At 37.8% G+C, this 23440-nt stretch overlaps 1 protein-coding gene across 3 annotated transcripts in view; it reads left to right on the forward strand.

Annotated features, from left to right (window-relative positions):
* LOC124264062 (transient receptor potential cation channel subfamily M member 4-like) overlaps window positions 1–23440 on the forward strand; it is a 33790-nt gene that overhangs the window by 6873 nt on the left and 3477 nt on the right. For 2 of the 3 annotated variants that reach the window (XM_046698780.1, XM_046698781.1), the window contains exons 3-36: window positions 424–462; window positions 717–763; window positions 2076–2149; window positions 2475–2694; window positions 2810–2987; window positions 3342–3478; window positions 3928–4126; window positions 4370–4476; window positions 5266–5357; window positions 5660–5853; window positions 6084–6212; window positions 7234–7370; window positions 7874–7924; window positions 8385–8435; window positions 9097–9147; window positions 10329–10373; window positions 10862–10915; window positions 11091–11141; window positions 11226–11279; window positions 11729–11785; window positions 12207–12287; window positions 12463–12544; window positions 12585–12613; window positions 13259–13363; window positions 14890–14990; window positions 15141–15369; window positions 15729–15841; window positions 16095–16185; window positions 16324–16455; window positions 17069–17392; window positions 17556–17730; window positions 18415–18538; window positions 20346–20521; window positions 20632–20703. In XM_046698780.1, the coding sequence (XP_046554736.1) occupies window positions 424–462; window positions 717–763; window positions 2076–2149; window positions 2475–2694; window positions 2810–2987; window positions 3342–3478; window positions 3928–4126; window positions 4370–4476; window positions 5266–5357; window positions 5660–5853; window positions 6084–6212; window positions 7234–7370; window positions 7874–7924; window positions 8385–8435; window positions 9097–9147; window positions 10329–10373; window positions 10862–10915; window positions 11091–11141; window positions 11226–11279; window positions 11729–11785; window positions 12207–12287; window positions 12463–12544; window positions 12585–12613; window positions 13259–13363; window positions 14890–14990; window positions 15141–15369; window positions 15729–15841; window positions 16095–16185; window positions 16324–16455; window positions 17069–17392; window positions 17556–17730; window positions 18415–18538; window positions 20346–20521; window positions 20632–20703 (3801 nt within the window). The remainder of the gene's footprint in view (window positions 1–423; window positions 463–716; window positions 764–2075; window positions 2150–2474; window positions 2695–2809; window positions 2988–3341; window positions 3479–3927; window positions 4127–4369; window positions 4477–5265; window positions 5358–5659; window positions 5854–6083; window positions 6213–7233; window positions 7371–7873; window positions 7925–8384; window positions 8436–9096; window positions 9148–10328; window positions 10374–10861; window positions 10916–11090; window positions 11142–11225; window positions 11280–11728; window positions 11786–12206; window positions 12288–12462; window positions 12545–12584; window positions 12614–13258; window positions 13364–14889; window positions 14991–15140; window positions 15370–15728; window positions 15842–16094; window positions 16186–16323; window positions 16456–17068; window positions 17393–17555; window positions 17731–18414; window positions 18539–20345; window positions 20522–20631; window positions 20704–23440) is intronic. The other variant, XM_046698782.1, reaches the window with a different exon arrangement.

Raw genomic sequence — 23440 nt, forward strand, 5'->3', positions numbered from 1 at the left:
CTTTACTACTACTACTACACTTTTACTACCTCTCATACTATTTCCACTACTTTTATTTCCACTACAACTTCTACTTCTACTACTACTATTACTACTACTGCTACTACTACTACTAATATTACAACTAATTCTCTTCCTCCTTTTACTATTACTACTACCACTACTCCTCCTTCTTCTACTACTTCGCCGCCAATAGCTTCAAAATTGCTGATGTGGCGTTCAGCAATACTCACTCACTCACTCTTCTACTTCTGCTACAACTACTACCACTACTTTTGCATCTGTTCTCTGTAGGCGTTCGACATGTTATTGTTCCTTTCGTTCAACTGACGTATCTAAGCACATCTTATCAATGTGAATCAAACTGAAACTTACGAATCGTACAAGGCTCACACCTGTCTTTCATGACTCCATTTCTTTCAGGAGTCTCTGAATGGGCCAAACGACCAGCTGGCATGAACGGTACGAACGGCTTAATCAGCATTGAAAATGTATTAAAGTTAATTATTTACAATCTAAACAATTTCTATAATATCCAACGGCGATTTATTTCTTTTGCTTTACATATATTGTAAACTACAACCTTTTGAAATATAAATATTGCCTTAGCAACGACATATGCCGTAATATCATCCAGCCTTATTTCTTTATAATTGCATTTTGTCACCTTTAACCCTGATTGTCATGAGAGTACATAAGTTCTTCGTTGCTGCCAGATTCTCCCACTGGCGTCGACCCAAGCGAATCTGATGCACCAGAAGTGGTATGTTTGCTTATAAGTAACAATCATATTTTAGAGAGTAGGATACAAGGATACAAAACATCGGAGGAGAACATTTAATATGACGGGTCTGTCACTTTACGAAGCGACCGCCTCCGTGGTTTAGTGGTTGGAGCGTCCGCCCGGAAGTTCACGGTTCGATCCACGGCCGCGTCATACCATAAGACATTAAAATGTGGTACGTGTTGGTCCCTGCCTGGTGCTCGACATACATGGGTACAATACGGACTGGTCGGCTCGGAGCCAGTATAATGTGTCTGAGTGGGGTATTCATGCTTAACTGCGGCATGGTATCTCAGTGGGCTAGCACTATAAAACCAGCCTAAGTCTGGGCTAGTACAAACAGCAACACATACACAGACGCTAACCCGTTGTCTTATGAGCGAAATATTCTTAAGTGCGACGTTAAAGCCCATTTCACCTCACCTTACTCTTCAGCAATCGGAGGATCATTTAGTAAGACTGTTGACTGGCACATGTCATAGTATCCCGATTATGTACATCGGTGCTCATGATGTCAGTCACTAGCCTGCTTTGCATTCGTTTAAGTACCGCCGGCATATAGCTAAAATACAATATTCTGTAGTCGAACAATACATTATGACACAATGTACAATAAGGTGATGTAATTTCATATGCTTGACTTGTATCTGGTCACACTGAGCCCCGTTAACATTGTAAAGGACCTGACGGACTCTTCACCAGCAGTATGTCCATAATCCTTCAAAATTCATCATCACGCTATATAATACTTTTACTAGTCTAAGTCGGTCTAATTATACACTCACATATGATGGCGGTGTGTGGTCCTGTGCATAGAGCTCAGGTCACAAATCATTTTGACGTTAAGCAACGTTGGGCGCGGAGAGTCCTAGGATGGGTGACTGTGTTTGGCAGCTTGACTCCTGAGAGTTTCTGGGACTTCAGTCCTGCTCCACAACGAAACACATGCGATACATGTGGTCTCACTTTAGGCAAGTGAATTTATTCAAAATTGCCTCTGTTCACTCAGCAGAAAATGGGTACCGGGTGGGATAAGTATGTGACTGTTAACCTTCTAGCATCTCACAGGCAGTTTGGGTTATCCGCGGTGTTAATAATAATAATCAGATTGTGCGCTTTGAGCAGGATATGAAGCCTGGAAAGGAAAGGTTATTCTTAACTAAGTAATATGGTATTATTGATGAACAATGATGCACATGATGTGGTAATGAAACAAAATATCCCATTGATTTAAATAAGCTCAGAGACGTCTACAAATATACTTATGCACTTTGATGAACACATGTTTCAGGAACCATGGTACAAGAAACACGACGCCTGGATTCAAGAACATATCAAACAGAGAAAATGTTTTATGTTTTCCAAGTATGTGCTAAGACAGTATGTCTCATTAAGGACCGTTTAATATCGTAAGTGATACGATTTGATAGATGACTTTAAGGGCTAGATTTGTGTTATTTTTAGACATTACTTCATGAGGACCGTTTTAAGTGTAGTCATTAAACACACGTTGATCAAACAGTAAGTAACTGTGAATGACTACATCTTCGTTCTGGATGTGCCTGGTTTTTGTCTATTTGTTTCTTTATATGAGTCTCTAAGTTATTTTATGACAACTCATCGCAGTTTGGGTGTTCTGAGATGCTTCTACATCCAAACTAAACTATGATGTATGTGTTTGTTTCTGAAGGTTGTCTGACAACGTGTGTTTATGCGGCCATTACAAAGACGACCACACAGACAAGAATGACAGCCCGAAATGGAAGAAGGAAGTCAACACAAAATCAACATCGACTGAAAACTATGGAACAATCTATGTTAAAACGGACTCGGGTCAAGACATCATGAACGAACCCGCTGACGAAGAAGACTCAGAGCAAGAGGAGCCAGAGAAGCCACACGCCGTGCAGGTAAAATATACTTGAGAAGGGATGATCTAAAGATACTTGCATAAATGTATCGCACATCCTATTAGTTGAATTTTGTGTCTTAATGCGAATGAACAAGTCAGCTTTTTTATTGCAGTTTATACGCACTGATGAAGACATTTCAATGGATTATGTAAAATATCTGCTGTTCGAAATATGGCACCTCACCCGGCCAAAATGGATATTTGCCTTGATTGGCTCCAAACCCGAAACTACGGATTTCAACATGGAGTATGAACTTGAAAGTGCTCTGGACACGTTACTGGGAGCATCAGGTTTGTTAGGCGGATTTGTATAGCGTGTGGAATTGGGTATCATACCAGCCCTATGATATTTATCAGAATGACTGAAGTATTATTGAATGCATGAATCGTAAATGTACATGTGTTAATGTAAATTCCAATAGAAATATCACCGTTATAGGAAATGATGCTATGTAAGTATAAAGTGAATCGTGGCTTCACAACGGTTATCCTTCAGTCGTTCTTCTAACACCTGTTGTCTGTTTTTCAGCAATCCATTCATGTAAATTTCACAGCCATTTCCCCTTTACACCAAACGAAACATGTTTCCGAGGAGGGTGAAGACTACGTATTCTTTTGCACTGATATTCTATATTTCTAACGTAGATATATGGATAATCTCTGACGGGTTACATAATGGTGTCGCCGAATTCATCTCTGACCTAAGCGAAGACAACGAGCGTGTTACCTCTATCGGATGTAATGCTTGGGGGAGTTTTGGAGACGTCTTGGGGGAGATGCAGGTATTGTCAACATCAATTGAATGACTTAAAGCACACACAGTAAAGTTTCAAAGAATATGAAATATACACATTTGACTCAACTCAATTTATATTTAACTGTGTATGCAATAGTTTTCAAGCATTATATTATTACGCTTTGAACATTTCATTTTCATAAACATGTTTTTATCTGATTGGTGCAGGGAAACCAAGTCATTTGTCAGTATTTTACTATGTTAATATGAAATATGGTAAAGATTTTATTTTAGGTGTGAAATCCAATCATTGTTGAAAGCTGCAGCTGTAATGGCTACACGGTATTTATCGTTCTTGTATCTTCTTCCAGTTCCTGTAAAACATGGTACATACCTGGATAGATCTCTACACCCGTATATCAAGAAAACGTTTAACTCATATTCAAATACAAATCTGTACGCACTGACATGGTCCGTTCTATATCCGTATGCTAGGTGGACGAGAAAGGTCACAGACACGTTGGTTATTTGCTCAAAGATGATCTGGATGACCAAACAGGGGTGCCACAGTTCGGGAAGACCACAAGCCATTTCTTACTGGCAGATAATGGAACAAGGGAAGCCTACCTTTGTGATCTCTCTAACGTATCATTTCAAGCACGACTAATTGCTGATCTTGCAGCAGGGAGTAACGGTAAGGCGGATGATTTCACCAGTCACAATATTCTGTTGCAATTATATATATAATGCTAAATCCAATCTTTGTCACTGGTATTGTTTTCAATCAACATATTGGTTTATGCAAATCGAGGATCATAATCGTGACGATTTTGGAATTTGAACACAGATATCCTGGAATGGATGAGTACAACTATACATAGCCAACTGAGCTGTACCTTGTATACTTGTTGAAAGTCTATCAGAGTTTTTCAATTAGATTCCAGTGCGATTCCTACAGTGGCAATCCTCCATGGTGGACACCTCATACATCTTGAAGGAGTCAGAAATCTCATGAAGGACAATGTCCCAATTGTCATTCCCAAGGTATTTGATGCTATTTCTTGAAATCTATTAGCTTATTATTACAGCTATAGTATCAGAACAAACCTTGAAGTCCAAGACCCCGAAGGTGACTTTTGTACCTAGAGTGAACACAAGGTTTGAACATGTATTCTGACGGAAAAGTGTCGCACGAATATCAGAAAGGTACATTTGCAACTCAGTGTTAATATCTTATGGAGAAAGAAAAACAGTAAGTGCCAATTTGTAAATCAGTTAAAGGGAGATAACACGCTGAATGTGACTTTTCAAAAAGAGGCATGAATTGTTTTGATTTGTAAAACTGAATGTATTTTATTGGTGTGGCTGATTTTAAATCAGAATACATATTCAAACCGTTCGACCTCTCTCGATACAAAAATCGCCTGTGTGTCTGGGGTCAAGGTTTCTATGATGGGTGCAAAATAATATGTTCAGGCATCACTAGACATCACAGGCACCCTCCGTTTGTCATAAATGATAACTGACAGGTGCGACGTACCGTACCCGGATCCATCCGAAACACCCATGGCGTCATATCTCTTTCTACATCACGGTGCAAGCCCTCATGTTGACTTCAAATGCTGTTTCAAAATGAATAGATGTCGTCATCATCTTTCATGACAAATGTATTGGAAGGCATATTTAATACTCTTTATCTTGGAAAACATAAATAAGGAAGACAAACCTGTCGTAACGTTTAATGTAATTAAAGTTGATCCGATAGTTAGTTGCATTTTTATAGCAACGTTGAGACAAAATGCACATTCTTCACATTACAACAAATTTTTGCAGAACTCAGGAGGATTAGCGGATGTGTTGTCATCTGCCTATGAAGAATCCAAAGCAGTGTACAGCAGCAAAACAGAAAATAGCAAGCATGAAGGGTATATATACTCTTTAAAGTTTTTTAGCCACAACTTGTGTAGTAACTTGAGTTATTAAACGTTGTGCTTTCTGGCATGTACGATACTGTGGGAGAACAGCCAAGACAATGTCGACGAGCATTTACTTTGATCAGGTTTTTCGTTGCAATAAGGGTCACCAAGTCACGATGTAGTCACAGTGAATAGCAGCAACTCGCAATTGGGTATATTTATGAGCTAAATAACATACCTGTACTCATTTAAACGTCAGTATCCATGACATGCATTCATATATGTATAAGATTATTATCTTCTTCTTTTAGTCAAGGAACGGTGATTGATGAAAGAATTATGAAGAAAATAAAAAAGGATCTTGATCGAACATTCAAATCGGAGTCGACAGACGAGCAAGTTCAAGATATCATTCAGTGTCTTCAGAGACGGGATCTCATCACTGTCATTGACCTTAACAAGGACAACGATTTCCTTAGAGGAATACTGTCTGCGGTTGTCAAAAGTATGTATCAAAAAGATATACATTTACTATACACGGACATAACTGGAAGATGTTACTTGAGTATATGGCAAAAGTGGATTTAGATAATAGGATCTTCATCTGGCGTAGGTTACAATCGGAGAAAATCACATAATCGTCAGATTCTCTAAGTGGCGCATGTGACATGTAGTAAATACTTGAAGTCGGTACTTCTGTTTTCACTGGATGCAACATCTTACCATATATTTCAGGTAAATCGGATACAGATCTGATTGCCCTGGTTGACGAGTACTTGCCATCCCCTGTCTTCAGTCGGAATACTGATGAAAGATTCGCAAAATATGTAGAAGCGAAGAAAAGATCGCCTGATGACACGGATGGTAAGTGTTGATACACTGCTTCATGGATTTGTATCAACCGGTCAGGCGATTTCATTGTTACATCTGTGAAAGAAAACGTTATATCTTATATTGGTTGAAAGTTATTTCAATGCGTCCTCACCGCTATCCCTTAAAAGCGAATAAGATGTTACTGTATTTGGTTGAAAATGCAAGTGAGGCTAGAAATAAACATAACAGGGCTATGTTAATTAAAAATACATTGTTCCAACTTGGTCTTGGATATGCATGAGTTAGACAGGGAGTTGGGGATGCTACAGCTCTTTTATCCATTGTTCAACAACGATGTAAGGACTGCTTTCAGCATGAGTGGACCAGAAATATTCAACCTGGAAAATGTTCATATTCGTATTCTTTGTTTAAACAACATTTTATGTGTGAAAAATATTTAACAGTTGTAGATATAAGGACATTAATAGTATCGTTGTCGCAGTTTCGATGTGGTTTTTATGATTTTTAATGTATTTTAAAAGAATATGTCATGCTAATGAGAACCAATCCTGTAAAATGAGTGGGATATTACTGAAGATGAATACCATGTCCTTCTCATCTGTCCACAGTACGAAGATATAAGGAGCTGTAATATACCATCTAAGTATACGTCCTGTCCTACATTTTACAAATTCTGTATACTAATGTCAACCGAAAATGTACAGCTCCCTCAGAATATTGCTAATTTATACACCATGCACTGTTAAAACGCAAACGCGTTTGTACCACTCATCCATTATAACCGTTTTAACGTGTACTACGGGATTTTGGCCTACAGTTCAGAAATAAAGAACCTCAAAGTGTTGGAAACATGTATCGTTAGCTGTTGTATAAGGCTTTGCATATCTTTTAAGGCAATACCATCTGTGTTTCAACTACAGTAGAAACGAAATAGTAGAAAACCTGGTTAATCAAAGCAATTTGATATTTGCCCTGAAACAAATCCTGTTTCTCAGAGCCAATTTGCCTTTTTACCACACTTACATTTGTCTTGTTACCTTTATACATTCAGTTTCAGACCCAGATGCCATCATTCAGGAGATTCTTGCTGAAGCGTTAGTTCATGAAAAGACAGAATGCGTCGAGTTCATTTTGGACTATGGCCTTGTGGATCTGGAGAACATCAGTCTCATCGACCAGTATATCGAGGTATGAAATATGAATGTTCAGAAGGCATGAATGTGATTTTACCTTTGTAAATCTTATCACGAACTTCACAAGTGTATAGAAAATCTCGCCATACCAAATACATTAAGACAAATGAATAAACGTTTCAGATATCCAAAGCTTGCTGGAGATATTGTTACTATTTTTCAAGGAGTCTTGGTGTATTTCATCTTTCAATATGACAGGGTGAGGTTGCATTTGTCATGCATTCTCCTAACCTTATTGTTTATAAACATTACTACCAGTGTAAATAAGCTACAGCAATAGACGTGATATGAGAGATGTCATTTATTTTAACGTCATGGTAACGACACGCAGTGGTCTGCAACGACTTGTCATGCAGCTTCCTTGTAGCAATATTTCCTGTGGAAGACATTTTTATGGTAAACGTTTATATTCTTATATTACTTTATCTGTTGTAATGGTATTTTCAGACTTATATGTTGAATATATGCTGAAACTAATTCCCGATATTGAATTTTCAGACACGTGGAGATCTTCAAAAGAATGTCGGCAGAATATTTAAGGAAACAAAGGTGTTTCTGAGATATACTAATACATATTCTGAGATACACTAATACATTTAAACATGAACCGAATAATGTACCATAATGTTCATTAAGTCTTGAAAGGTATTTGAAAATTGGGACATGAAATGGATAACTGATGACGTTTCCTGAAATAGCATCGAGCGAAAATTCAGGAGTTATGACATTCTGTGCATGTTCCCATGTCTTGACTTTATCGATGTTCATATGACACCACGTTGTATTGTATTGAGAATACGAGTCAATACATCTAATGAGTGACAAGTGGATGAATATCTAAGCAGCTTCTTGAGAACATGTTTTATATAATCGATCCACAACAAGTGGTTAAAGCCAACCATTCTCAATATGTCAACTCTTTTGAAAATCAGAGCTTATTCGAGACTTGGCTCATATTTACTACAAGGAAAGATATTGAACCAGTAATATATGAATTTTTTTTTTCCAGATGGAGCTTGAGCAGAAACTCTTTCTTGATTATATACTAAAGGATTTTGAGGTACGTTTTCGAAACATAATGACCATAAAAACATTGTAAATTGGTATGCAACAATGTATTTCATATATACACAAGGCAAAAATTATTGCAACACCCCTTATTTTCATAGTATAATATGTTACCATTAACCTTAGTAAATGGCTTCTATATAAGGTCGTCATGCTCTATACCACGCCACTTGACATGACTCGATCAAGTCTTTTGGTGCTCAGAATGGCTGTATCTTCCCTAGAAGTGGTCGATAGCCGAGGGATGACGACCAACATTGCAATAGCTGCAAATGATGTGCCAGCATTCTGCATATAAATAAATTGGCATCTTTGAACAGTTGTGAGCTGAGAAGGCCCCATGCTTGCTTATCAACATCGAATTGAGCTGTCTACTGAAACACGATATTTTCTTAATGACCAGAATACGTATTGCACTTGATACTCATCACTGATCGTGGCACGTGCTTACCTAAGGAATGCATGATGCAACCGAAGGGTCAGAATAATCATACAAACAAACTTCATTATGATAAAAATATATTACCATATGGGGTTAAAAATATAGGTCTTGCGATACATTTATCCATGAATATGTAAAGTTAACAATGTTCGTACCTCATCTTCTTATACAGCTTTCATATCAATAATGACTTTTGTCTTCATTTTTACAGAAAAAGGCAATCTTCGGAAGACTACACGCACTTCTGGAAAAGCTTCGAGAGGTGCGTGATAATAGCCATTTTCAAGGCTGAATGATGTTTGTATCAGTGTTCACTTTACTGTTGACTATTAGAAGTACAAGGGTAGTTACAGTGACAGTACTGTTCAGCTTGATAGAGTCAGTGTTTTCTACAGAAGTGTGTAGAACTGTGCACATGATAGAATTAAGTTACAGTCTTTCTTTAGGTTTTCAAATACTTAAAGGTCACATGCAACCAAAAAATCAATCATAATTAAAACACAATAATCACTTATTCATGACATATAATATACATTGCTGATTATGAAAAAACATATAAACAAAATTATAAGCGTACAATCGCAAATCAAACGTGCAATATTTTGTACTTGGGTTTACTTCCCTCGAAACGAAGCACCCGGGATACCGAACCCAGTCAGAACGAGTGTGTGTGCACTCAAGTGTAACAAAGCCTTCCATTGGCTGGTTCATTTGCCGATGCCCTCACGGCTCATTGTGTGTGTGTATATATTTCATGAAATCACTGACTCTTTCAGGGATTACGTAAAATCCTTGGTTTCACACATTCCCTGTAACATATATACATGGCTGTGACATTTGTTAGTGTTCACCAGTTTGTTCTGAAATGTGTTCACCAATTTATTCAGACTTGTGGTCACGATGTCACCAGATTTACCTTGAAACAAACTATAACTAATCCCCCTATTGTTCTACGGGTGACTGCATTTTGTTGTTTTAAGAATATTAATTTTTGATGATTTGTATCTGTAAGTCCATACCGAAAGGTATCAGAAACTGCAAAGTTGTTTTTTACGTTGCTTGTGACCTTTAAACTGGAATATCCAACGTAAATGGAACCTGTAGTCGTATCTCTGCCAAAAAGACGTAAGCCACCAGGTATACAGAGACTTGCAATAATGTCACCTGGTGTTCACAAATGGTCACAGTACCATGTATAGGCTGCCGCATCATGCCACACTTTACACAGACAAGACATCTTTATTCACGAAACGTTGAAACAAATCAGAAGAGAACACTTGTTGTTTGATTTAAATGCAAGTGTTCATCATTTTGTATTTAACAGTTTACTTGAGACTACGTTACATGTACACGTAATACACATGCTGTTTGATTTATGTGTACCTTATCAAACACCAAACAATAAGATGATATACTGACTGTTGCATGTGAATGTCATTTCAGATGTTGGAAGAGGCTAAAAAGAAGAGTAACATCCACATACTGAAGGTATTATCAAATGTTATACCATACACAAAGTTCGTAAACATTTAGATATATTGATAACTAACATTCCGTCAAGCGATTTCGATATGAACGCAATTCAGCCAAGGAATTCAGTGAAAAGGCATGGTCGCCACCATATTGCTATAAGAGAATGCATGTGAAATGGTTCTGTCATATGTTGAACAAACGTCTGCAAAGTAATGGTAGACATTTCCTGCTTACGTGTTCATGAAAACATACTCCTTCTCTGTATATTAATGCAAATATTATGCTGCAATTATGTGATCAAACCATTTCAATTTCAAAATAGGGAATTGCAAGAAACAACTTTTTTGTCGTTAATTTGTTAAGTTTAGAACCGTCCTCCGCAATGTAATAAGGTTTACATCCAAGCTACAGAACCATTTCCATAAAATCCAGATACAATTGTACGATTCCGACTGTTATGTCATGCTATAATGTAAGTGATGAGACCATGTGTATGTTCCTAGTGCCCCGAGGATGAGATGAAGAAGATACTTGTGTCAACTGTCAAGGAGGGCAAGGTATGGATAATTTTACATTTTCATTGATAGGAATGTGTTCTTTAGAACAGCTAGTGGGAAAAAGTAATTTGATGTTAAAAGCAAAATTATGATAAAAATGTTGGACCCTAAATCATAAAACGTATTATGTTGCAGCATGTTTCTAGGTAACCCTACTATCACTTTTTATTTACAGAACAGGGAAGACCTCCGGAAAAGAGTGACAATGATACTGAAATATTGCCAGGTGAGAAATAATAACGTAATAACCGATGGAAACGCCGAACTGCACATACGTATTCCATACTCATTTCATGATCTATTATTTCAGGAATCTGATCAGATCGACATGCTGGAAGTGAACCCCGCGCACCTGGACTTGGAGGTAAGATACCCCGTAGCATAACACCTGTGAGTAGGTGATTGGGATGGAGCTACATTCTCATTCGCTCATCTTTCTAGTACGTGCAACGGGTCCAAGTTATATATGCACCTTGTAAATGGATACAGCGCTTTATAAAAAGTCATTATTATTACATAATATGTATTGTACTTGTTGATCAGAGGGGTGTAGCCTAGTGGTTAAAGCGTTCGCTCGTCACGCCGAAGACCCGGGTTCGATTCCCCACATGGGTACCATGTGTGAAGCCCGTTCCTGGTGTCTCCCGCCGTGATATTGCTGGATTATTGCTAAACGCGGCGTAAAACTAAACTCACTCACTCACTATTAATCATGATGGACCATCAATTGAATGTGTTGCTGTTAGAACATCGTCACCTAATATTAATATTGTTCATTCAGTTGCATTTGAATGGCATGCATATCTGTTTCAGATGAAATATGCCGATCCACCAGAAGGGACCAAAGAGTTTGAAACGGGAACATCAGAGGTAACATTTGCATTGAAGAAATAATGCTGGGTTTTTTCGCCTGTTTCTTTCAAATATATGCATTCACTGTGTGTGTAGTCTTAATAACATTTGGCATAAAACTATATTTTGATACTTTATTTACTCGTTAAAGTTATTATTGCTACAAAAATGCATGTTGGTATTTTGATGATTTACCCAAACGCCAACTTGGTCATGCTAGGAATTGAAATGATCTTTGAAAATGGTATTGGATACATAAAATATATGACCCGCGTGCCTTTCGAAATCTAAGAATAAACCCTCGTTGATAAAAGTAGAAATAATCAAACCTTGAAGTATTGCAACTTTAATTGACTTGTGGCGATATATAAAATTATCTAGGTGGGATTCTGTGTATTTTCTACGCCAGAGGACTTAACCAAGTTTGTTTATGTTGTAGAAGATTCTTTCAAAGAGTTCGGAAGAAGATGGAGATGGCGAGAATAGTACAGAAACGAAAGCGTTCCAGGACGATTTGGGAGTGAGTAATTCAATCAAATACAGGGGACTGTGTGTCAGACAATGTTTCACTGAATTACAAAACGCCAGGTGATCCAAAATGATTTTTTTCTAAACACTAAATCTTATAATTCTTATCATTACTCATGGATACATATAGGAGAACGCCGTAATCTATCAAATGTATTGTTCAACAGGTGTCCGACACTCGGAAAGAAATCCTAGCAACATTTTCTGAGAAGATCGTACAAAGATTTGTTCCACGTAGTTGTCTCATGGGTGCTGGCAATGACACATTTGATAGGTACATACATCATGGGTGCTGGCAATGACGCATATGAACAAGAAGTAGGTACATTTTATGGGTACATACATCATCCAATAATGGCATGGCGATGAAGAACATGAACAATAAGTAGGAACATTTTATGGGTACATACATCATCCAATAATGGCATGGCGATGAAGAACATGAACAATAAGTAGGAACATTTTATAGGTACATACATCATCCAATAATGGCATGGCGATGAAGAACATGAACAATAAGTAGGAACATTTTATGGGTACATACATCATCCAATAATGGCATGGCGATGAAGCACATGAACAATAAGTAGGAACATTTTATAGGTACATACATCATCCAATAATGGCATGGCGATGAAGAACATGAACAATAAGTAGGAACATTTTATGGGTACATACATCATCCAATAATGGCATGGCGACCAAGCACATGAACAATAAGTAGGAACATTTTATGGGTACATACATTATCCAATAATGAAATAGCGATGAAGCAAATGAACAAGAGGTAGGTACATTTTATAGGTACTCATCCAATAATGCAAATGAAAAGGTATGACACTCACTCATAAAATCACACACAGTCATTAACAGAGTTAATCTCGCCATAGCAAAACATGTTAGTACAATGTAGAAATGTCTTTGTCAAAATGTGATAGTAATAGATGGTTCTCTATTGTTTAGACTGATGAGACCTTGAAGATGCAGCAGGTGTATCGCCAGTGGTTCTTGTGGGCAGTTCTAACCAACAGGAATGACCTAGCTCGGGTCTTTTGGAAACGTGGGAAGGTACGAAGGTTTAATTAGATATATTTGGTTATTTTAACAGAATGTGACGGATTTCGTAGAGCAATGTATACTTGTCACATTGCAGTCGTTCGGCTTGCCCATGCTTTTTGAAGCATTGCTGAGATATTTTATTACTTCCATAAACCACAATGTGCAAATATTGTTTTAAACATATTACCGTGGTGATTTTGAGTGTGATACAACACATTCGATCATTATATTATTCATTGAAACAGGTATGGGAACATCTGCAATGTACCATTCCATATTCTCGTGGCTATATTTCTTTAACTAAACACACACGAAGTGAGATAACATATTGAGCACTTGACATCCCTTTCCTAAAAATAAAATATGGCTTTTGACTGCCCAACACTTTTGTTGTGTTTGGGAGAATGGTGACAGAAAAATATTCCGGTTGAAAATAGAAAATTACAGATACAGGCTTTGGAATAATGAGAAAAACTGTGGATATGCTGCAAGCAGGATATAAAGATTGAATCAGTCTGAATCCCAGAACCTTAATTTATCACGTCAATGGAAATCTGATAGGCAACAACTCGTCCAGTGTCTGCAAGCTGACTGTCAAGCAATACCTCAGGCAATTTAATGGACTTTTGTCAGGATCATGAGACAGTGGTACAGACACTGTGCCTATTCTTGGACCGTTCCAGGCAATGGAGAACTGTTCTCTTCCCAGTTTAGAGTCGGTACTGCGTATCGACTGCAGATGGCAGAACAAAAATATGGCGACGACGTGGCCAGCGTTAATCAGAATGGAAAGAGACTAATTGGGAAGTGCAAGTATGGGGTGAAATAGGCCTGAACCAGAGAGTGGGTCCTGTGGTATTCCAGAACCTTGGTCCAGGGAGAGGAAGCGGCATCACAGCGGTGCGCTACATCGACCAAGCTCTCAGACCTCACGTCATACCACATTTCGCACGTCACCGGAACAACATTTTCCAGCATGATAACACCCGGACCCATACTGCTAGAGCTACACGAGACTTCCTACAGCAGAACGGTGTCAACATTATGCAGTGGCCAGCCCTTAGTCCTAATTTATACCCAATTGAACATCTTTGGGATGAAATTCAGAGGAGACGAAATAATGTCATACCAAGGCCGAACACAGCCGATTTATTGCGCCAGGCCTTTTTCAGAGTGTGGTTCCAGGTGCAAATGGCCTTCATCAATCGATTGGTGCACTCCATGCATAAACGCTGTACTGCAGTTATTGCCGCTCGTGGTGGTCACACTAGATACTGAACTCAAGAGTCTGAATGGACTGCAAACGTTCACGTAATGTCTTGGAATTGTGCTGAGTTATTCATTGATGTGTCAGGATATTGCACACAAAACATGGTTTTGATCAGCTTATTATGTCCATTTCTGTAATGATTGGATTACAGTGCCTATCTTATTTTGAATTCGTACTGACGTTTTTTTGCTGCTGGGTATAGTTGTGAAAATATGTTTTATGTAAACAGGATAAGAGGACAAAGCTATTTTACATTTTTGTACAGGATATCGTAGTGTCCGCACTAGTTGGAGGAACCATCTTGTCTACAGTTGCACAAAAGACTTTCAACAACAGAAAGAAAGCAATGAGAGAAGAGAGCGCCAAGTAAGATACAGTTTTGCTAATTCTACCAAACAGTTCTAAATACTCACCACTATATACCTTTCAAACATTAGTTTTGTCTTTCTATGTCATTGATTATATTTATTAAAATATTCTTCTTATAACGTTTACAGATGTTTTGTGTTTTTGCAGCCTGTACAAGGCACACACGATTGGATTAATGGATGCGTGTTATAGAAATGACAAAGATAAAACTGTGGAGTTAGTGGAGAGAAACACTAAGAAGAACATCTGGAATATAGATTTCTTGGCCCTTGCCTTTGAGAAACAAAACCTCGGTGTCTTTCGGAGTGAAGGAATGACATACTACACCTTTTCAAAGTGGATGGGAGATATTCCAAAGAAAACATCGAACTGGAGAGTTAGTTTTAAGTTTAATTTTGAAATTCCAAAACATCTTTCAATAATATATACATTTTGTAAAAACAATTTAATTGAATAATGGATGACATACAATCTGTAACACCCTTCGTTTCTGATTTGTTGATAAAATCAGTTGAACTGCCAAATCAAATCAATGTAACTTTTGCCTGAAGATCGAGAGTTTGTTTTTGGATGTGTTACTTATGGTAACATTGAGGTGAGACACTAGATTGCTTATTTGCTTCATCAGACAAGTCGCATCTTATTACAATATTAGTAATGCATGAATGTGTCTAAAATACATACTATTGTAAGCAGAAACCTCTTCACCATATTTGAAACGGTATTTTCTTTCAGATTGTGCTATGTACAGTGATGCCACTCTTGATGTGGGTCCTCATTGGATCTAATACAAAAACAGCTCCAAAACTGAACCATCAGAAGCACGGAATAGAGGACAAGGATTCACAGTAGGAGATTTGTTTGTTTGCAGGATATGCTAAACGTTTCAAATTATTAATATCAGCCAATCTATGTTGTGTCTATGTACACATTATGCCAATACCGTCAATTACATATGAAGAAATCTTAATCCCTTTACAGCTTAATGTAAATGGTAAAGTAGTTACTTTGGGTTTGTTAATATGTCAATTAGGTGTTGTTGTTTTTAAATCGATAAAGTGCAGACTCTTTTACTCATATAAATAATACATTAACTTCCAGGAAACAACCATGCTGTACAAGCTGCACATCAGCCTGCAAGAGATTTGGGAACTTTTATTCAACGCCTGTTGTGAAGTACATCTTGAGTCTGGTTTGTGCAATTATTCATTATTCATATAATCAGTGGAAATGTATTCGAAATATGTCGAAATGAAGTTTGCTCAGTTTAGAAGTAAGGCATATCTGTGAAATGTTTGTGAGTAAGTGTTAACGATGTGTATTTCAACAGATCATCTACTGTGTTTTTCTGGGACTATATGCCCACCTGCTGCTTGTTGTTCTGACGTTTGATGCGAAGTGGAACTGGGAAATACCACTGTTAGTATGGATGGTGGCATTTACAATCGAGGAGATCATACAGGTAAACACGATTTTAATCTCTTGAATGTATTAGGTCCAGCTGAAGATGACATTGTCGAATATGGTAAATTATGGAAAGAGTTCTGTCGCTTGAATATCCCAAGTTATTATTGTTTTCTTTAAGTTAAATTAACTTCCACGTTGTGACATGTGTGGCTCATGTCGAGTTATTATTAAAATATGAGTATTATTGTTATTATTATTATAGGATATATATAGCGCATATCCACGCACCTGGTACGTACCCATGGCGCTGGAGTGTTCCCGTAATGAACGGATATAGTTTCTTCTGGCATTGTGTTAAACAACTGGACTCCCTGGGGAGTATTCAACGAGGTGTCTGCACGTGTTCGTGTGTCCACCATCTGATCATCTACCATCGGATGAGTGGGTTCTTTTAAATGTACAGGGTTGTGTAATGCACACTAGAGGTTATTACAACGCTGAAAGAGCCTGCAAGTAATGTTAGCTCTAAGGTTTTTACACCCGGTCACAAGTGGGGATCGATCCAGGCACCTTTTGCTTACTGGCGCAACGCCTTAGATAGCTCGCACACCACCTAATTCGTTAATGATAACATATCGACTGTGACATATCGGAGCCATGTGTTACAGATCCTCCAATTCGCAGTGGAAAGAAGAGAGATGGCAAGAAAAAAGAAACGCCAAAGGAAGAAAACATGCCTTGAAAGTTTATCTTCCGGTCTCCATTTGGTACGGAAATATGCAGGGATCTATTTCCAGGACATATGGAACATACTGGACAGCTTGTGCATCTTAGGATTCATCATTGGATATACCCTGCGGTGGTTTGCAGACACATACAGTTATGGACGCGTGTTCCTCAGCATCAACTTCATGTGTTTCTTCTGGAGACTTCTTCAAGCATGTACCCCCAGCAAAACAATCGGACCAATGATTTACATGGTCTTCAGAATGGTACATATGAAATCTTTTTCTGTCATTTATCATCACATTTTCATTAGTTTCCCAACAGTTCCACTTTCCGGAATGTTATCATTTGATTATGTTCTCATTAAAACATTGCATCATTTATGTTCAGTATTAAGAGAATTCTCATCCTATTATTATTTTTCTACAGGTAGCAGATTTGGTTCCATTTCTTGTCATCATATTTGTGGCCATTGGTTCCTATGCTGTTGCTACTGAAGCCATTCTCTACCCAAATGCATCCTGGTCGATCGGTTTTGTTCTGGCTATACCGAGAAAGGCATTTTGGCAGATATTTGGAGAGTTGTTCTTTGAAGAGATCGCAGGTGTGTAGAGTGTACCAATAAAATGATTTGGCAAGTTTATTAATAATCGTGAACAAGAGTCATTGCATGTTCTAGGTGTGCGTCCATGTGAGGACTGGCTCCCCGAAACCTTTGAGTTGATGGGTCGGGTGACCGGGCTTGGTCACTTGTTTGATACCGAGTCTTTACCCAATAGCTGGCTTGAATATTAATGGCCAACACAAGCAGCCACTAAATCGTAGCTGTAGGCATTTCTAAATCTGTGACGTCCAACGTCGCTTATCAGGTCGGAATTTTTTTTATCTGAAACCATACATATCAGGAACTATATATTCTGAAACCGTGTTATTTCAGTTGCACCGCTCACTAAGCACTTTTGCAATAATCATAGCCAGTAAACAACTTTAGTACAGTTGGTTTCTATTGCTGCCTATTTGTTTACGTCCGGGATGGTCTGACCGGTCAGCGCTGAGATTTCACGCTTTCTTTATATTTTTATCCTTAAAATGTCAACGAGTCAAAGTATGGCATTTATGATACATTTCTCCACTCCCTGTCACCTAACTTTCGTTTCAAGGCGTCAAACTTTGATCGAAAGCCATTAAAGTATATAATTAGTTTATTGTTACTATATCATAGAGTCCATCAGCATATTTCTGTTAATAAGTCCTATTTATGGAAGTTACGATTGTTTTAATTTTACAGGTGAAGGATGCATCCCTCCAAACTGCCCAACGGAGATGGGAAAGCTCTTGGTTCCATATTTCACGGCTATTTACCTACTCATGACCAACATCCTATTGTTGAACATTCTTATTGCTTTATTCAAGTATGTTTTTCTTCTGTGGTTTTCTCTTTAGAAGTAAGCTTATTGATATTCTCTTACTAAACATATCGTCATTTCATTATAACCTACCCACCCTTCTAACCTTGCCTATTCCCAAGTAGTCGGATGTTATGTTGTCGTTGTCGATCCCTCATAATCATTGCACATAACGGACGTAAGCCAGTGATGCTGCGGGATGTCAAAGCTCAAATCTGGAACCGGACGTTACTCGTAGACACCTGTGACGCTATCGAACTGGAGGTACCAGTCAGTTGTACAGTAAAACATGTTTATAGCAAACACGCTTACACCTTGGTGGTGTGTGGTCCTGTGCGTAAAGCTCAGGTCACAAATCAGTTGACGTTAAGCACCGTTGGGCGCGGAGACCACTACATGTGGTCTCGCCTTAGGCAAGTAGGTTCAACTAAACTTGCCTCTATTCACCCAGCCGACACTAGGTACCCGGTGGGATAAGTCATGTGACTATTAACTTTTTAGCATCTTTCGGCAACTAAGGTTACTTGTCCCTTTAAGATTATCATAACCGTAGTAAAGTGTACTTGTTACCGATCTAAGAGCGACTGTATGGTTTAACAGTGACACGCAGCAATAACTGACCTGCAATTCCTGTTTCAAGAATTCCAAATGAACGCATCCATTCGTTTTACAAACTGGCTTGGCAATCAGATTTAATCTGATTGTTTATGGTGTACAGGGATATTTCACAAAGACTGCAGGTACTGGTCGTGAGTTATGTTGTGGGTTTCCAGTCGCAAATGAGAAAATAAATAAGAAAGTTTTTATGTATACAATTCCTGGCATATCGTAACATCATCATGTACACTAAACGACCAAAGAAACGTTACCCTCCTTCCTTTATGACGGAGGTACCTATCTTCAGCTGGCGTTGTGATGCGTGGACGTCCACTTTCTGGTCTGTCTACGGTGACCCCAGTCTGTCTGAAGCCCTGAATAAGTCTTATAACCATGATACGATGGCATCCGTGGGCGTTGGCAACAGCATTGTATGTCGACCCCATCTGCATCATCCCAATGGCTCTTTCCCTCCCTTCAGCTGTTAATCGTGGCATATTTCTCGTACTTGTGTATCAGATTATGTCTTCTATGGTCTCTTTATACCCTAGAGAATCATTCTGCATGTGAAATGGATGTAAATACTGTTTGAATATTGCTGCGTTTTGGCGATTGACATTGCTATGTTAAAATGGAAATGGCAAAATGTTACTTTGCAAGCAAAAATGTTAGCACAGATAATTGTAGATATTCCTAAACATGTTTTCACAATATCAAAGACACAATTTACTTGTTTTCACTAATGCAAATCAGCAGAAAATGTTTTAACAGAATGAAATCATAGGAATGATTAATTTACAATTTTACACACTCTACAAGAGTTGTTTCTTGTTTTAATAGTTGAAAAATGGTGACTTTAAATGGTTTATCATTGTCCCAAAGCAGAATATTATTTTAACCTTTCTTTTGGACATCAAAATCACTATTATTGGTTTATTTCGGTATGGACGAATATAGGACAATTTAACTATTGCATTTCACCCAAATATAAATGCATTTGAGATTTCTTTTTCGTGAAGCTTTTTGCATAAAGCTGTGTTGTTAAGCATTCTTGTAAACTAAATCATTCTAAAATATCTTTGATAGTTTTTCATTAATTCACAAAGGTAAGAGGGTAACGTCTCTTTTGGCGTCTAGTGTATATTTTGTTGGAGAACAATTGCATTTGTCTATAATGTACGTTTCCGCTATGTTTGCATACAGATATCTTTTCCAGCAACATTTATGAAGATGTGCGCCAGAAAGCTGATGAAATCTGGTCCTGGCAAAAATGTCGACTTATGGTGGAATATGAGAACAAACCGCCTTTTCCCCTACCCTTAACCATCTTCTGGAGAATTGGGAATCTGTTCACACTTTGTGGATCCTGCAAGAGACGTCAGAGAAAGAAGGGTAGAGTACAATAATCATCATGTTCTACGTTAATAATAAGAATAACTTTATTAATGGTGACAACAGAGAAAATGACATTGTATCTAAAATATTTGTGTTGTCATTTGTAGTACCAGATACCAAAGACGACAGCCCCACTCGTGAAGAACCAACTAACACACTTGAACTTCCTGTGGTGAACGGTGAGTAGAAGTGAACGGTGGTACACAGAATTTCTATAAATCCAAATACATCACGAATGCGTTTTTTTCACATACATGAATGTTGGAAAAAGAACACAAACATGTGTGAAACGTATGAATATAATTCACTTAACTAGCATTCGAATCCAGAAAAGGAATCAATTAGTATGTCATACAATGTATATTTGTTTTAGCCATCGACCCAGCTAATGAGCACTTGGGAATACTTCTACGGTTATACAACGTCTTTATTTTGTATTCGTTGTAACACAAATGTCATATATCCATAAATCTATCTTCTCCGACCATCGTAACTTCCAAATGACACTTCAGAAGTTCTCTTAAAGAACAAATAAACTTTGTTTTTTGTACTCTTTTAACTATTACATATGAAAGATTTGTGGTTAGTCTTATGCGGAACACCAAATTCATTCTTAGAAAACTTGTGGTTAATTAATACCGAGCGATTAACAGTTGCAAAAAGTCGCCTGCTTCACTCTCGCCCGCCAACGAAACCACAGACAGGTTACGTAACTCTGTCGCAAGAGCACTGCAGTGACGTCATATGAGGAAGGATTTTCAGTTAGTTGTATAGAAAGTGTGTAGCAAGCTCGTCATTTTGATGATTTCTCAACATCAACGAAGACATGCCGAATCGTTGCGTTGTCGTCAATTGCTCCTAGGGGTCGGGCAATGGTGTCACCATGCACAGATTTCCACAGGACCCCGCGGTTCGTGCTAAATGGGTTATGTTTGTGAGTGCGAAGCGAGCGTTGGGGAAGCCTGAAACGATATCTTACTTGTGTTCAGATCGCTTCATGGAAGTTAAAGAATCAAAACTACTTACTAGTTGTAGTAAAATATGTATATGATTGATGACCATAAAGATTGTCCATGACAGAACTTGTAACATAACGATTTCTTCCTCGGAAGCGAGGTTGTGGTCAGAGTGACAATAATACTGTTAGTAGTATTATATTGACACCCACCTCGTTTCCACGAGAGAAATTGTTATGATATAAGCTATGTCATGCAAAATCCTATTGGCCATCAATCAAATACATATTTTACTTCCAGTAGAAAGTAGTTTTGATTTTGTAACTCGGTGAAAACAAACCTAAATAGCATTTATCCTCAGACTGGCGGATGTTCGCGACAGGGCGCCGCCATTTTTGAAAATCGTAAAGTCATGGGCTAAAGTCTGTTAGAATTAATGAGATTATGGTTTGTTTTCATCAAGTTAGAAAATCAAAACTACTTTCTACTCGTAGTTAAATATGTATTTAAATCACGACCAAAAGGATTTTGCCTGACACAACTTATAGCATAACGATTTCTTCCACGGAAGCGAGGTGGAGATACTGCGCGATAAATGTCTTGCTACATTCACGTGGTTAACGTCCACTCACCAGTATGTAGATACTAGTCAATGTACGTCTTTATTTTGGGTCTTATAATCCTAATTAGTTTATTATCATACTTGTATGCATTTTGAAACTAAATAAAAAGCAGACAATCTGCTGATACTTATAGTGAATTTATAACTGGACTGTAATATCTAGACATTTTATAGTTTGCCAATGTGAATCATAATTCGCACACACGCCCTAGTGTATGTTGTCTGTCTCATTACACTTCACGGCGAAAACAATGATTCTGTTGAATGCTACGACAAATGATTAAAAACAAAATGCAAATATTAAAATTAAAACAGATTAAAGTTATAGGAACAATGTCAGGCTATTACCTTGTTCGAGGAATGTATCCATCAATATCCACCAAAAACGAGTGATATGCCATTCATCTGCAGCTGTTCCAAGTGATGTGTCTTTTAACAGTCTAATATACGAAAAGGTGACATATCGTTTCAGGTATAGTCTCATTGGTCACCCAAGATAGCAACTGCATAATGTCCGCCTTTCTTTGGAAAAAAGTAATTTAGTTAGGCAATAATGAGCAATCAATCAATGTATTGGCGGTTAGAAGGACGTTGTTTTTACGCAGACACAGACACGACAGAGTGTATTCAGTATAAATTAGTAAATCTACATACGCAAACACTACCTTTTGACAAATCCGCTGTGCAAGATAAAACTAATTAATCAATCAGCGTGTTATCGGTTAATCCTTTGATCGACGTTTATAATGTTGAGCATATACTCCAGACACACGAAATGCCAAATGGGAACCTTTGTCGGGTTATCTAAGTGGTGTTACCACTAATTATACCTGTTATAATTTCATTAACTGACCATCAAGTGAATGATGACAATACCATGTGAAGGTTTATAACACGGGTTATAACAAGGGAGTATTAATTGCTGTATTGCATGCAATTTTAATTGCATGTGAAAACTTATGGGCCGACACTGTTTTGAGAATACAAACAGAACTTCATTGTTGCATAAGAAATACATATAGGCAGTTTCTGTGTGCTAAAGCTGTATGTACCTATTTACCCAAGTAAATTTTCAGATGCTTCTAGCAATGGCAAAGTAGGGTTGTTTAGTTTACGGATTCAAATAAATCAAATGTCAATTTTTAATATCATACGTAATAGACGTCATATTTTTACATGACAAGACACCAAGCGATTTTGACAGAATCGTCTACGAAAACAAGTTGTAACTCTGAAACTAGGCAAAGCAGGAGGCAAAATCAAATGACAGTAGATTGTGAGACATATAGCTTTAATTTTTCACAACAGTTGTCACGATTTCAGGTTTATACAAACTTG

The sequence above is a fragment of the Haliotis rubra genome, unplaced genomic scaffold (genome assembly GCF_003918875.1).
Source record: "Haliotis rubra isolate DU_JTF1 unplaced genomic scaffold, ASM391887v1 Scf907, whole genome shotgun sequence".
Taxonomy (NCBI): domain Eukaryota; kingdom Metazoa; phylum Mollusca; class Gastropoda; order Lepetellida; family Haliotidae; genus Haliotis; species Haliotis rubra.